General features: G+C 40.9%; 1 protein-coding gene across 1 annotated transcript in view; it reads right to left on the minus strand.

The window, feature by feature from the left end:
- Positions 1-15,462, minus strand: part of IPO5 (importin 5) — a 44,950-nt gene extending 29,488 nt beyond the window's left edge. Inside the window, exons 1-6 of the mRNA XM_075526468.1 lie at positions 15,294-15,462; positions 10,499-10,579; positions 4,583-4,775; positions 3,972-4,074; positions 3,624-3,720; positions 2,400-2,504 (exon numbers count right to left, since the gene is read on the minus strand). Of these exons, the coding sequence (XP_075382583.1) occupies positions 2,400-2,504; positions 3,624-3,720; positions 3,972-4,074; positions 4,583-4,775; positions 10,499-10,579; positions 15,294-15,386 (672 nt within the window). The 5' untranslated portion in view covers positions 15,387-15,462. The remainder of the gene's footprint in view (positions 1-2,399; positions 2,505-3,623; positions 3,721-3,971; positions 4,075-4,582; positions 4,776-10,498; positions 10,580-15,293) is intronic.
- Positions 15,463-15,891: the final 429 nt, after the last annotated feature.

Below are 15,891 nucleotides of genomic sequence, written 5' to 3' on the forward strand. Positions count from 1 at the left end.
GCCACCGAATTAAAGCAGACTTTTCAGCCTTCAGTCACAGACACAGGAAAGAGAAAAAGAAATCAAGCTTTTTGCAATTATCTTTCCTAACCCATAGCTACATTCTGAAAAGTAATTTTAAACTTTTAACTGACCAGCTTGATACTTTAGTACCAAAACAGCACACAGTTATTCAATGGTGTTAAAACTCTTCTAGAAGTAGGACACAAAAACCCAAACCTCCAAAGAAGAAACAGTCTTTAAACACGCTTTTGGGGTTTTGAAAGGAATTTTCATTACCAAAGTATTTGAAGTCTTCCTAACATAGAAACTTTTTTTTTAAAGTGAACAGTTACATGTTTTTAATACTTAAAATCTAGAATCCAATCCTTTTACTAATGCCACTCAAACAGCCCACGCTTTCAACATAGAAGCAGCATCTTCTAGTATCAGAAATGTTCTGGAAAAAAGAAAAAATCTATCTTGGTTAAGGCCTTTTGGACTAATCGTTACCATTCGTCCTCCGATTCTGGCAAAGGATAATGTAATATTTACTGGAAGTTTCTGTAAAACTCCGTATTTTATACCCATTGCAACTCTGACAGTTTTTTAAAGCAAGACTAGGTTTCTAAGAAAGAAGTTCAAAATGCACGGTGAGCCCTAAAAGGCAGAGGCACTTTTCTGTAGTATCGAACACCAACAATCACAGAAGTCAGTTGAAGTTCCAGCTGCTTTTACCTCTACTGCAAGATAAATCTTTTGGATACAAGTTTCAACTATTAGTCTGAAAGTTCAACTTGCAGGATAACCATTATAGAAATTGTACTGAAAGGACTGAATTGCTAAGTCAGAATTCTATTTTTAACTTTTTTACCACACCAACATTTCAACAAAATGAACTTCAACAGTAACAAAAAAAGCATCCAACTGTCTCCAAAGGTCACTCACCACTATTCTAACACATCCCATCTCCTATTTATAAACTCAGATCTTCATATCCATCTTGTGTTACCACAGCCAGAAAATCTAGTCCTTCTCGCAATAAGTACTTTGAGAAGACAGATTTCATAGCATAGTTCTGTGCTCTATATTTGCAAAATAAAGCTTGAAAATGCAAGCCAAGCGCATGTGTTTTTACAGCCTAAAATAGTAGGATTGAAACTTGTATCACACAAAGTGGGCTATAAGTCTGAAGTCTAAAAACAGCATACTGTTTAATTGCCAAACATCAAGACGAATAGCATGCCCACCCCAAATCCTGCCTCACTCCCACTCATACAGTACTCAGTAGCCAAGGTCTTCTCAGCCAGTTACAATTTTTGAACAATACAATTGTCATTGCCAAAGTCACAGACAGGGACTAACCACCAAATAGTGACCTCAGTATCAAAATACTTATCTTGTACACATTAGAGCCCTTTTTCAAGTTCAGCTGATTTTAATAAATTCCTCTCAGTTTCCACTTAAGATCAAGCAGAATTCCACCGGTTACAGAAGCCAGTAAACTTGGCACAATTTTTCTTCAGCTTGCCACAAAGCACACACAGACAAGGTTTATAGCTTACACTGTCAACAGGAACCTGCTGTACTGACTGTAGCAAGAAGTCAGGTTTTAACCTAAATTTAGCCTAATTTAAAATTGCCAAAAGTTCACTATCACTGTTATCACATGTACTTAGCTATTTCCACTTTTTTCTTAATATAGAAAGGGAACTGTACTGTGAAATTGTCATCCTTCAGTGCTCAAACCATTTCTGTCTCTGGTTTGGTTTACAATAGGCTTCCCCCCAAAAGTAAACAACCTTATATTAGAATTCCAACTTTTTTGCTCAAATTCACGCATCCTAAGAGAGATCTAATCCAGCCTCAGAAATTATATGAAGCTTAAAAAGACATTTGGTTTGCAAGTTCCTAATTTATCAAACAATAAAGATCATTTGTCCACACTGTTGTTGTTACTCTGAGAATCTTTGTTCAGAATAATTCTACGCTTTCCTCTAAACCAAAAAGATACAGGATATCTTGGTCAATGAATTTCCCAATTACTGATCACTTGAAACCTCAGGGTAGCCCATATTTAAAGTATATTTCAATATCATGGTTAATTTAAAAGCTGTATGATTTTGAGTTAAATACCTTACGAAGAATTTTAATTAATTTATCTAGGTAACACTGTATAAATTAATCAACATTGAACTATTCTCCTTAAAACCCTAACAATTAGTTTGGGTTTACAAAATTCCTTATAAGCTTCCACTGTATCTTGCTTGTGACTGGTGTCAGGCTAACTAAGATACAGTTAATCTATATCTCACCAAAAATTCATATGCTACACAAATTTGCAGACCAATAATTTACGTTCAGATACAGTCAACATAGCCAGTAATGGCACATTAAGCGTTACTTGTGTGGTTTCTTACCTGCAAGATTCCAGGTAGCAAGTCTGCAAAATGTTTAAGAAGGGGAAGATTGTGCTCATTAGCAAGCACAAATGCAGCTGCAGCTCTAGCAGACAGAGTCTTGATCTAGAAGACAGGCAGGATTTGAGAAAGAAACATGAAGAACTGGTAATGAAACATGCCTTTGTTTTCTTTTAACTTAGGCCTATTATGAGACTACATTTTGTATTACCTTTTCCCTTTTACATTTTCCTAATAGATATAGCAATTAGTTTTTACATCTTACTTCAAATTAAGGTAAAGTGACAATGAAGATCTTCAGCATCTATGTCCTCCATGATACAAAAAAAGTTTATCATATTACGAGGTGGCAAGTATTCCCTAGTTTTGCCTCTGTTTTTTGTTTTGGTGTTTTGGGTTGTGTTGGTTTTTTCTTAATGAAAGAAAAAAGAAAGATACTATTGTTTTCAACTTCCATCCCAATTTCAAATGTGTATGCAAGCGTCAAAGTCCCATTTTTCAAAAAGTGTGATCTAAGTGTTTAAAACATGCTTCTTTAAAGGCATGACTTGTGGTACTTTAGAAAATGTTACTCAGTTGACTTTCAAAGGTCAGAAAAAGTAATCCATGGGATAGCAGCAAACTGAACCCATATACCACAGCAGGGTTTCCTATCCTTGCCCAGCATTTTCCACAACAAGAGAAACATTTTCAAAGTACAATTCTCTGCACAAATCAATAAATCTGAAGCGTTCCAGAAAAGCAAGGCTTGCTAACATGCCCTTACACCAAAGTATGCACAAACAGTTCAAGGAGTTGTCATATACTCAGAGTTTTGAGACATACTGTGTACAGATACTATGTGCAGAGATACTACGTATCTATACTGTCAAACACAAGAGCCAGAAAGAGAGCTTAACAAGGAGTTCCTGACCCCTCACGCTGCTGGCTAAAAACCCTGCTTTGGGCCACTACAACTAGGTTTCTCCAAGCATAACTACTAGGGAAGAGTCTGGGCCTAAGCAGTGCAGATATGAGCCAGACAGTCAGCTTTAGGACCATGAAAAGGCTTGAGTCTTTTGTTTTGCAGTAGGCATAGTCAAAACTCCAGATGTACATCAATCAGGTTCAGGTAATGCAATTCTCTGGTTGGAATCTATGGTTTAACCTTTATGTTTGAGACTACTACACTATGTTTCTGTTCTCAGGACATATTAAACAAAAAAAAGAACATAAAGGTCTTACTGATGGATGTTCTTGATCTTGCATACACTGAACCAGCATTCTCTTAATGACCTCCAAATAGTGTTGCTGCTGATTCCCAAAAATCCCAGGAAAATTCCTAAGGATAAGAAAAGACCAAAACATTAATAAAAATTCCTAACACAGTTATCCTTAACTATTATTTTAAACTTAGCCATTGTTTAAGCTACAGATTGTAACTGTACATGTAAAAGTTAAGTAAACCACAATACAACAGAATAAATGAAATATTTATGATTGCTTGTTAATTAAGTTGTGACAGTTTTTCTTACATTTGTACAGACATGATTTGGCTAACCTGCAAAAATGTAGCAAAGTCTGAAAGCTTACCAGAAAATATGTAGGGCAGCCTCACGCAGTCCCACATTCTGAGAGCTGACAGAGTCAAATAAGAATTTCAGAACTTCTGGCCACTGGTTGTTGCCATCCTCATCTAGATTAAACGCAACAAAGTTTTAGGATAAGCAAACTTAAGAGTAGTTAGATCTCAATTGTGCAGGGCAACCAGTCATCGCTACTAAAATTAATTTCAAAAAACCCTGATCTAAAGATGTGTCCAAGTCATAGTGTAAAATATGGCTGAAATGTTAAATCTAAAGGCACTCAGGAACAGAAGACGATCTCTATGTATTGTTATGTAACAGCACTCAAAAAAGAAACCAATACAGATGTTCAGCATAACATTCATGAGAATTTAAACAAATTGGATTTCTAAACCTTAGTAAAATCTCACCTAAACTCAAGCTTAAAAAGCAGAGTTAAGGAATCTTTTTTTACCTGATCAAGGATAACGTAAACAAATATTGGGTTTTATTTTAAACCATGAAATCAGTTAGTACATCATGTGCAAATGTCTACACAAGAATAGAGAACAAGAGATAAAAATACAACTACTATCAATACATAAACATTTTACCACAGTATCAGCTTATATAAGGTACCTATTAAGTTCCTGGCCAATTCAGCAACAATGTCACAGATTTTTTTCCTCATACTGGACTGCGTTTCCAACTGAATAATCAACAACAATCCACTTTTGATAGAGGTCTGATCATCAGGTGAAAGAGCTGGATAAACTTCTTCAAAAGCAGAAGACAAAAGACGTCGCAGAAGGACAGCTGCCATTTGTCTAGCCTATTGAATAAGAAAGTATGTACGTTAAAGTGTTTTGATACAATAACTATGCTCTTATGAGGAAAGGCGACTGACATGCTTCCAAATGATGAGTTTTCACTGTATAGACTTGTTTGGTGAATGGAATACCTCTCAAGCAACAAATGACAATCAGGATACTTAGTAAAAACACAGTAAAGAAACATCAGCTTACAACCATGTTTCTGACAATTACAGCTCTTTGTCAACCAACCTGTAAACCCTCCTTCACCTTCTCAAACAACCAAACTGCACACTAAAGATTCAGGAACCTAGAATTAGATTTTGGCAAATAAAACTCTACTCTGAACAAAAAAAAACCAAACCCAAAGCTTGCAGCCTTTTGCAGACCTATGATGAAACACTTTTCTTTAAACTTGAATTTGAGCATAGGAACCTCAATACCACATATTACAATCTTCTATGCTTCTTGCTTGCATACAGCAATTCTACAGCAGTGTCATTTACATATCTGTATTTATTTACAAGTATACAAGAACTAGAAGCAAAAAACATGGCTGAGTAATACAAAATGAATAGAGCAACACATGCAGTAAAGGCAAAGAGACACATGAAGCACTCTGAGTAACTTAATAAATAGGGTGTTCGCTAACCAGTGTTTCTATAAGGACAAACAGTAATTAAAAACCACCCCCCAAACTTCTGAAGTTTGACACATGTAACAAAACCTTACACATGTTAAATCCTTGCAAAAAAATAATCCAATGCAACATGCGTTCAATTTTTTTTACCCAAGATACTCTTATTTAATGTGTACTTGAATGAAAACCAGTTTCATTTATAATAGCCTTTGGAATTCAAAAATGTTCAATAAGCAGCAGAACTAACGAAGCCCGATTTCCAAAAGATCTCTCAACTATATTGCTACAGCATAACCTATAGATGAGAAATACAAACGGCTGCAAAGTCTCAACTTCTAATATACCCTGTAAAAGTCAGGTATTGCTAGAACCATCACCCAAGACACTATTCTTGTTATGCTCTGCAGTCTCCAGACTCACTGTACCTTTTTCCAATTCACCCAGCTCTCTTCTATACAGCTAAAGAGCAGTGCACACAAAGTGTCTCTATACTAACAGAAGGGAAGTACTAGAACTGGACCTTACTCTAGGTCATTCCTTATCTCCTCCTCCTCAACAGCTCCAGTGTGGACCAAAGCCACCACAAATGTAGGATTAGTAGATCTTCCCTAGTAGATCTAAGGAAGACAGCAGGTGAACAAAGAGGGTCATAGTGCCCACCTGTGCTGCAGCTCCCATGATAAGCCAAGGTTCTCTAGCAATAGATCGTCACATGGGGAACATGAGTTAGGAAGGAGAAAGATTCTTTCCCCACTGGATCTGGGAATCCCACTAACAATGTGTCCAAAGACTTTAACAGTACAATATAATGGTGTCTTTCCTCCTCCCATCCCTAGAAGCACCAATATTGTGAAAAATTAAATTTCTCCTCATTAGTGTGGTGAACTTACATAGGAGAAGCCTTGACTGGGGAGCAAGTTTGCTGGGACTAAACAAGGCACAAACTCTCATACAATGTCTTCCCTTACTCAGGGCATCGTGCTTCTGTGCATGTTCTCTGACATCTGATAATGACTGAACTCACATTATATTCATTCTTTTCCTGAAGTAATAATAGGTGGCCAGGTAGGGAATAGAGTTTGCTTTCATAAAGCACGTAGTCTCAAAGATAAGAATTTCCACCTCTGAAGAATTTAATTTAAAATATTAGAAGACTGACAAACACAGACTGCTTGCAAAGTAAAAACACAAGTAACTAAGGCATACAGAAAGACACAAGATCAGCGCTACATGAATTAGCTCCTGGTTATTGTTACTAGCTTAGAAAAAAAATCCCAAATTCCCTAAAGCAAATTCAAATGTTTGAAGAAGTGACAAAGAAGCAATTGACTTCTAATAATAAACGGCATATTTTCCTCAGCAGATATCCACCTATATATGAAAATTACCATTGTCAAGTTAATTATGACAAACATGGTTGGATTAATGGCAGCTCTGGGGCTGTTTCTTCTGCTTTGAGGAAGAAAGTATGTATTTTTCACACACACCAAAGGCTCTTTTATATTTAAGTATTACAAGATATGTACCCAAACAAGCATTTTAAAATCCGGTAAGTTAGTGGCTATAGCTTTTAATGAGAACAGGAACAATATGAAGTGTATATCCCCAAAGAACTTCCATCTACCAATGAAACATAAAAAAGCAGAATTCTCTCCTAGCATTGGATTCTTCTGCATGTCTAAATTACTGAGGTGCTCACACACAATTGGAATGTCAAAGGTATTAACATAAAAAGTAGTCATAATACTCAAATTTCAACATACCATTTCTTCTTAATAGAATTTATAGTGCTTTAAAAACATTCTAGGATTTTACAGCTGATGGAACCAAGGTACAAGAAGAAAACCAACTTGCTGAGCAGGGCAGCAGAAGAATTATGACAGAAATCGTGGAAACCATGTTCTCCACTGACATTCAAAGTGTCCAGGTAATCCTACACATTTGGTAAGAAAAAGACTGACCATCTTGTGTAGCACAGTTACAGTGATTTTTACTTTTGTTTTACTGTTCCTTTTAATTCCTCAAGGAGGAAAACATGCATGGATGGAAGCAATCAATATTTAGGACACGGTCCAAAGATGGACTTGCACAACCTCATTCGGGGATCCAGCTCCATGTGGAATTCAAAGCACACAGTGCCTAAGGTCCATGTACAACTCAAAGGCAGAACTGTGGTGCAACAGAAGTCCATGGGTTGCCTGCCTTCCTTCCCCTCCAAATGCTGAACAGGAAGCTGCCCACGGCAGTAGTTTTCAGACTAAGAAATGCAATCCCTTCATGTGACAATATGGAGAGGGAGAAGGGAAATGTCAGAGCCCTCTAAGAGGGCTGAGAGTACAGCAGAAACACAGTTTTACACAGCATTTGTTACTGTATTTCACAGTGCTTGAAATTAGTCAACTGTAAATTAGGACACAATTGAAAACTGCCAATCTAGAGTTAACCAGGAAGAAAACAAATGCAGGAGAATATGCAGAACTTCTGTTCCTCTCTAAGATTTAGGCGGTAAATCAAAACTGTAAAGGAAGAAGCCTCTAACGCCTCAGACACATTCTGAGAATAAAACTTGTCAAATAAACTGAATGTATACCACCTTTCTGTTCAACCCTTTAAAATGCAGTTGCATAGGAAGAAGAAGAGTCCTAACTTTGTAAGAGCGAGACTAGAGGTTCAGGAAGCTGGAAACGCAGGTTCAAGACCCTCTTTAGCCTGAGGTGTACAAACTCTCCTATCATCTGGCAGAGAAATGTTCTAACTCCTAGGTCTTCCACTTCCCTCCACTTCTGTGAACAGTCTTTAATCTGCTATCAGGAAAATATGAAATGAGAAGAGAGGAAAAAGGTGATTATTCCCACAGTTTAGGCATTTGGTTAGAAGGAGAAAACCTGTTATAAAGTTAATTTTTTAAAGAGTTATTCCTGATCTAGCTTAATGTTTTTTTTCCATGTCACATGCAAGGGGTCCTGGGAGCAGGATCTGAATCCCTGTTTCTCCATTTCAATGATAAAATTACTAGGTTGCAGAGTCAGGATTCCCTCAACTGCTGTCCAAATAGTCCTACGAATCTTGTATTCTCTACAACACAGCAGCCCAGCTCCTGCAAACAGAATGGTGTATTTTCTTCAGCCTAGTTTTCCTGGGAGGGCGTAAAGCAATAGAGCAGCTTCAGGATGAACAGAGACCTGAACCCAGCTTTCCCATAGCCTGGGCAAGGGATCTTTTAAAGTTCTAAGGGTTCTTTCAGCAGCCTGTGTTCTGTGGTGCCAGTACATTCAATGTGCTCAGAGGGCACATACCAGGCCCAAAGCCCTATCCACTGGTGACATATGCACTATTCTGCCCAGCGTTTGGATCTACGTGATACATATGCAGACACGAAGTGCCTAGCTGTTCATACCAGCATCATACTGAACACACACAGAATGCTTCCCTGCAAGTTTAAATGCAATGTTTATATCAAGCATGGGGATGACTTCACTTAGGCTCTAATTAGGCTACTATGTATTTAGATTTACAGGGAAGAGAGGTGGTTCGCAGGTTTTATTCACCAGGATTTTTTGAGTCTAGCAGCTAACGTCTACTTAAGTTATAAGCTACATTTAAACCTTTGATTTATCCATTGGTGGAGTTAAAGTTATTTGTGTCAAGTTATTCTACAAATGTTAATCTCTGATGCCTTTGGTAAGAGTAACTTCTACAGGTGAAAAGTTTCTTTGCACTTGAGTAAGTTGGAAGCCAAGTCATTGGCAAGATTCTGGAAAAGTTTTAGACTGGGCTATTTCCTTATCTGATGTAAAGGGAATAAAATCAGTAAATATATGGAGCAAGTATTTATTTACACAAGCATGACTGTGTAGTTGTCAACTCAGACTTACCAATGTATTCAATACAAAACAGGAGCATGTGCAATGGAGCTATGACATCTAGGGCATGGTATTATCTTCTGATGAGAAAGGAGCAGCAGCAGATCTTATTTTTCATGGCAAATTTAAACACTGGAGAGACGCTCTACAGCTTTCTATCATTTGAAACATCTCAGAGGGGCAGGAGGGAAAACTACACAGCTCTTATGCAACCAGTTGCTAGTATAATATTGAAGGATTCGTCAGAAGAACACTGCTTTGTAGGTAGATAAGCATCAGTATTAGTAAGTTGATACTTACTGAGCATTAAAAAGCACAAATAGCATCTACCTCTAAACCAAATACAGTCTACCAGAAGAGATCATTATCCAGAGAGAAACAGCACACATATTCTCCTTATAATATTGTTCAGAAAGTCTATATGCTACATCTTTCTGTTGTTCAGTAAAACTCTACATTTGGAAAAAAAAAGTCAAATGTTTTTACTTTTAAGTGACTCTGAAGTTTGTAATATCTTGAAAGCTTAATAGTTCTTCACTCTGCATATCCAAGTGAATAATAGTTTTACCAAGAAGTACTATACCTGATCGCTAAAGTGTGTGAGCCTTTACAAAATTAAGGAATAACTGAAAGGCATAGTGGCTGTATGCCCACAGAAAAATTTTACATAGGGCTTAGACTGCTCTCCATTCAGTCTATAACACTGCTAATGACTTAATGAGCATGTCCTCCCCAAATACAACAAAATGCAAAAGCCATCTGAATAAAACATGCAAAACAACTGCTACCTTCTCTTCCCCCAATTCAGATTTAAGAAGCACAAGAAGTTTCTGATCATACATAAGTTTAACACATTTAGGCACAGGACCCCAAAATGGAAAGCATTTCTCAACTGTAACTTGAAGGAACATCACAGGAACAGTCATATATTAGTTACACATTTTAAGGAAAGAACTCATTCATTAAGCAAAACACACAACCGGAGAACAGTGGAGATCTAAGCAGTCACTTATGAAAGACTACTTTTGAAACTAAATAGCCTACATCAAAAAGTCTCAGCTAGTGAACTTGACATGCAACAAACTAGATGAGTGGCCCCTCTACAAATGTGCAGTAAATTAAGATGATTCAGCTAATGCCCGACTTGTTCATTTATCCCAAAATGACCGGCACTGATTTCTTCCCCCCTTCTCCGCATTCCCTTGAAAATCTGCAGAATTCAAAGATTATTGAGACATACCTCCTCAGCAGCAGCAGTATTCCTGATTGCTTGTAGGAGGAACGTGATCTTAGATTGACCTGGAATATTCTCATACGTCTCCTGCACAAAAAGGGATGCAGCTTATTGTAAACAATTACTAGAAAGCATGTGTTATGAATTGACTTTCCTTTTAAAACAACTTCAGTATCCATACAGTTAATAGAAATTAACATGGCAAAAAATTTAAACCTATCAAAACAAAAATTTCTGACCTATTTTAAAATCATGAGTAAAGTCTTAGTTACCTAATAAGACCTGCCATATTGGAATGATCTACATATGTATTACTGGCCACTTATAAGAAGAGTTAAGAAATACAACATAAATGGAACACGTATCCTCCAGGAAATACAACATATACGGAACATGTATCCTCCTGGGAATCCATCGTAGCTTCTATCACATCAAAGCATTAAGAACTTTAGGAGCCTGAGACTGAAATATAACCAACAGGTTAATAACCACTGATGAATGTGTAGTCCAAAAATTTGTTCAGGTCTTTTTTTGAACCATTTTACAGCCTTGACAATGTCACGTGGCAGTCACACATTTCAACTACACGTTTTGAAGAAGAACTTTTCATTTTTAAACTCCTGCCTGAATTTCAGAAAGAGAGACTAAATAGCCTCCCCCTTAGGGAAACCCTCTTAATAAAATGGAAAGTTTAATGAGAAGTTCAGTTACATTGTCTTGCACACTTCTGGTGTGCAGTTCATTCACTATGGCTTTTTAACTTAGATTATTACTTAGAAGCTAGAGTGAGCACACAGCAAAATAACTTTTGCTATCCAAAACATGGTATACGTGAGCATTTTAAAACTATAAATGCTTGTTTCTAATGTACTGAACCTATGTAGGTAAGAGCAGGGGAATTACAAGCTGAAGAGCAACCACTTAAAACATTCAGAAACAGTTCTATAATTATTAACTCTGAAAGACTTATTTTTGTGGGCACAATCTTGAAGATAAATTACTCCACCCTTTCCAAATATTCACTATCCCATCCTGAACTCAAGGAACAAGCCTACTACACAAAGCCCAGGTCATTTCAATTGGTTCCCTGCCTGCGTACTTCCCATTCTTACCATTGCAGCAGCTCTTTCTAATACTCTAGCAAATTTACACACCATGACAATACACCTGCTATTTTCAATAAAGTGCTTTCCCCACCACACATTTGATATTAGACATCATCTTCCTCCACTTTCTGTACCTGTTTCCTAGTAGGCCTCATTCATGGAGTCAATTCTTACTTCATATTCTCTCTAGTTGCTAATATATGCTCACAGTCAAATGACACAATGAATTCCCAATGAATCCCTGCATTTAATCTAATCATTTCATGGAGACTGCAAAATTAAATGAGGTTTAGGGTCAGAATAGAAAGTCTTCTCAGATTAACCATTTCCATGAATGTATATATTTATGTTGCACTATTATCTACAAATATAAAGACAAATACAGAAACAAGAAGGTTCCCTAAACACAGGCCCACCATGGACCTGAAGCTATGCTTTCATGGACAGCTGAAGCACTATAAAAGCTGGCTTCCCCTCATGCCAATTCTGATAATAATGAAATTCTATTTTGAGTTGTTTAAACTCACTAGAAATGGCAGCAACCTATCCAGTTGTTCACTGGCATAATTCTGCTAATTCAGTAAACTGGATTCAGAGGATGCTAAAGAGCACCAGGACAAGGTAGGCAAGAGGAACATATGGCCAAAACCAGGACCTTCCCCCTATGCTGGTGGAGGACTACTTTGCTGGCTCCACCCATTTCACTACCACCTTTAGCTACGCCCTAACTACATACCTGGATCCTGCTACATCTTCACTGTATTCTTCTAGTTCACAATTAGTTCCCCAGCTACCTTACTCAGAGGTACAAATTTCTCCCACAGCATGACTAATTTTCAGAATACATGCAAGCAAATATCTATACTTTGTGCTCATATTCTTCCAAATCTGAGAAACGTATTTTAAAAAAAGGCCATAAAACCACCAAGACAAAGTAAATAAAATTTCCTCTATCAGAAGACAGACACACAAATAAGAGAAAGACAGGCTTTTATAGTTAACAGACAACATTCCAGTAATTTTTAATGGGAGATACAATGAAAGATCCAGGTTTCAGCAAACTGGTCAGAATAAGTTATGAGTGTGCTAGCACGTACATAGATCCATATACATAAATACTTAAAAAAAGGTTTCAGGTGATTAAACTTTCCTCCCCCCCTTCTGTTTTTTACAGCTTTCACTACACCCCCACTCAAGCAGGCTATGACTCTACATCCCGATCAAGTCTTCGACATAACACCCCTCATCCTAATTTCAGTGACCAGACCTATTAGAAATAACCCAAGTCTGCCTCCTTCAGTTCCCTGTCCATCCATTTCTCGTTCTCACTGTTTTTCATTGGACACAAATGAAAACCTGCTATTCAATTTACCTGCAGTTATTTGAATCCCTGTAGTATTCAATAATGCTTTCCAACAGTTAAGTACACTTTAAAAAATGGTTTGGACTATGCAGATGTTTAAGATCAAATATGAGTCCTGTATGATTTTAGTAAGCAGATATTCTAAAGGCTATGCAATACTTTCCTTTCATCTAAGTAAATCTTACTTCAGGAAACAGACAACAACAAAAAAAAAAGTCAATCTACCTACACTATAGAGAGACGGATTTGTATTTCTAGGTACAAGTTTGTTAACCCATCATGAAGAAGACTGAGCTGGGATCTTCACAGTCATGCATGGTGGAAGAATGAGAGACAAGAGGCATAACTTGAAAAATGGAGGTTCACGCTGGATAGAGGTTCAGACCTGTTTGCTCTAACGATGACAGTCAAGCAGGAGCGGGTTGCTCAGAGAGCTTGTGCAGTCTCCATTCTTGGAGGTTTTCAAGACCCAACAGGACAAAGCCCTGGGCGACCTGATCTGACCTGATAGCTGACACTGCTTTAAGCAGGAGATTGCACTACAGACGTCCTTGAGAACTCTTCCGCTCTGAGTGATACTAAACCATAAAAATACTTCCAATACACCTTGGAAATATGCAGAAAACAGTATCAGATTCACCACACTTAAATAAGTAAAAATTACACTACTTGCTTGTATCTATATATGAAACTAATGGACTTGAAAAGCTTGGTAATCTATCATGACAATTAAGATTTCTCATTCTTATTGACCATAGTGCATATGTATCTATGAAGATTAAACAAACTCCAACTCAGTTCCGAGCAAGTTTCTGACAGAATATGCCAGTTGTAAGAATCTAAGTTTTAGACCTTCTTTTTCAAGAATGTTTTATTTCACAGGCATTGTGACATAGCTGCCCAATAAATTTGCTTTGTTACAATTTTAATAAAGTTCAAAAAGTCGTGAGAAATGTTCTTATGTTACATGCAGGCAGCTGAGAAGAGAAAGAAATTCAGCTCCCAGGGAACGGCCTCCATTCCATCCCTATGTTCAGGAGCGTGGGGCTAATTCTTGCTGCTTCTCTACAAAGTGTTTGTAGTAATCCTGGGTTCCTAAAAATGCACGTCTCCCCTCCTTCTCATTCCCAAATTGTTTTTCAGGAATTTTCACTGCAGCATGAGGAACAATAATACTTTTTATTCTTCGCCAAACAATGTGCTGAACTCTGCTGACCGCTGAAGTGATGAGAGTGATAAAAGACCGAATGCAGCCATGCAGTGGGAATTCATGCTAAACCTAGACGCTAGTATTTAATTCAATGGGAGAGATTCCCCACTAGGCTTGACAATGGAGTCTTAAGCATGACAGAGAGAAAGAATTAACGTGGCTTAGCCATCACAAAGAATTTTAGCTGAAATAACACATCTGAAAAGTTTTTGCTGATAACAGAGAAACTCAGCATATTGAAAACGCTTCTTTTAGTGAAATATTTCTTAGCTGACGAAACACTCGAACACACGGCCCATTCTGAAGTTACAAACCAAACTACTGTGTGGAAAGAGAAGAAGTCCCGGGCGGGCGGGGGCTGCGGCCCCGCTGCTGCCCCAGCACAGGCGGCACGCCCGGGGAGCACGGACCCTCTGCGAGGGCCGCTTCGGGAGCGCAGAAACGAGGCTACAAGTGCAGCCGCCCCCCGGGGCCCGGCGGAGCGCTTCAATCACGCCCCTCCGAGCCCCGCACCCACGGAGGGCAGACACCCGCCCTGACCTCGTTCGGGGCCCCCCTCCCCCGCTCCCGAGCCAGCGAGGACCGGCCCCACCACCCGCCGCCGGCCTGGCCTCCCCTCCCCGGCGGAGCCGGGGCCGCGCTCCGTCACGCTGGCCAGCCCGGGCGGAGCCAGCCCAGGCCCCGTCTCGCCACGGGCAACGGGGAGAAACAGCCCCCGGGGGGCTCCCCAGGAGCCCGGCGGGGGCAGCGGACGCGAGGCGGCCGAGGGCCGAGCGCTGCCAGACAGGCAGGGCCGCCGGGGCGGGGGGAGGAGGCAGCCAGACCCCTCGCGCCCTCACGCGCACGGGCGGGCGCCAGCGGCCGGTGCCCTCGCCCTCGCCAACGGCCGGAGCGGCCCCCGCGCCCCGCCGGGGGGAACCGCCGCAACCGCCCGGCTCCCCCGCGGAGGGCCGGCGCCGACGGGGGGAAGGCCCGGGCCGCCCCGGCAGCAGCTGGTGCCGCTGCTCACACGTGGGGCTCGGCCGGCCCCGCCGCCTCCCTGCCCCCCCTCCCTCCGGCAAGGTCTGGGAGGTCTGACAGGCCGGCTTGGCGCCCAGGGCCGGGGCGAGGCGGACCCGTTACCTCGGCCTGCTTGCGGACCGCATTGTCTGGGCTGAGCAGGTTGCCCAGGAGAAGGTAGAACTGCTGCTGCTCCTGCTCCGCCGTCGCCGCCATTGCTGCGAAAGGGAAAGAGAGCGAGGCCGGCCGGGCGGGGACAGGCAGGCGGGGGAGGCGGGGAGGGGGAAAGCCGGCCGCGCCGCCAGCCGAGGGAAAGGGGGCGGAGCCGCCGGCGCCGCGCTCTGCTCCCGGCTCCCCCCTGGGGCCGGCCGCGCCAGCCGCGCTCTCGAACGCTCCCATTGGCTGCGACGCACGGGGCTCGCCCCCGATTGGCCTGCCTTCGCTATGACGTCCTGGCGAGTCGGGGCGAGGGGGGAGAGGAGGGCGACTGAACGACCGTCCCTGAATGGGGGTTTGTCTCCTCTTTTCTCATTGGTGCGCCTCTGGGCCGGAGGTGGGAGGCAGAGGCGGGGAAACGCCCCGACGGGCACTCTCATTGGCGGGCGGGTCTAGCAATCTCGGCGGGATTGGTCAGAGGCGCGGTCGGGCGGTGCGGGAAGGGAGGGGCCGTGCCGGGACGCCGAGCTGGGGCAGGGCGGTGGGGGAGGGGAGGGAAAGCGCG

This window comes from Mycteria americana, chromosome 1, assembly GCF_035582795.1.
Source record: "Mycteria americana isolate JAX WOST 10 ecotype Jacksonville Zoo and Gardens chromosome 1, USCA_MyAme_1.0, whole genome shotgun sequence".
Taxonomy (NCBI): Eukaryota; Metazoa; Chordata; class Aves; order Ciconiiformes; family Ciconiidae; genus Mycteria; species Mycteria americana.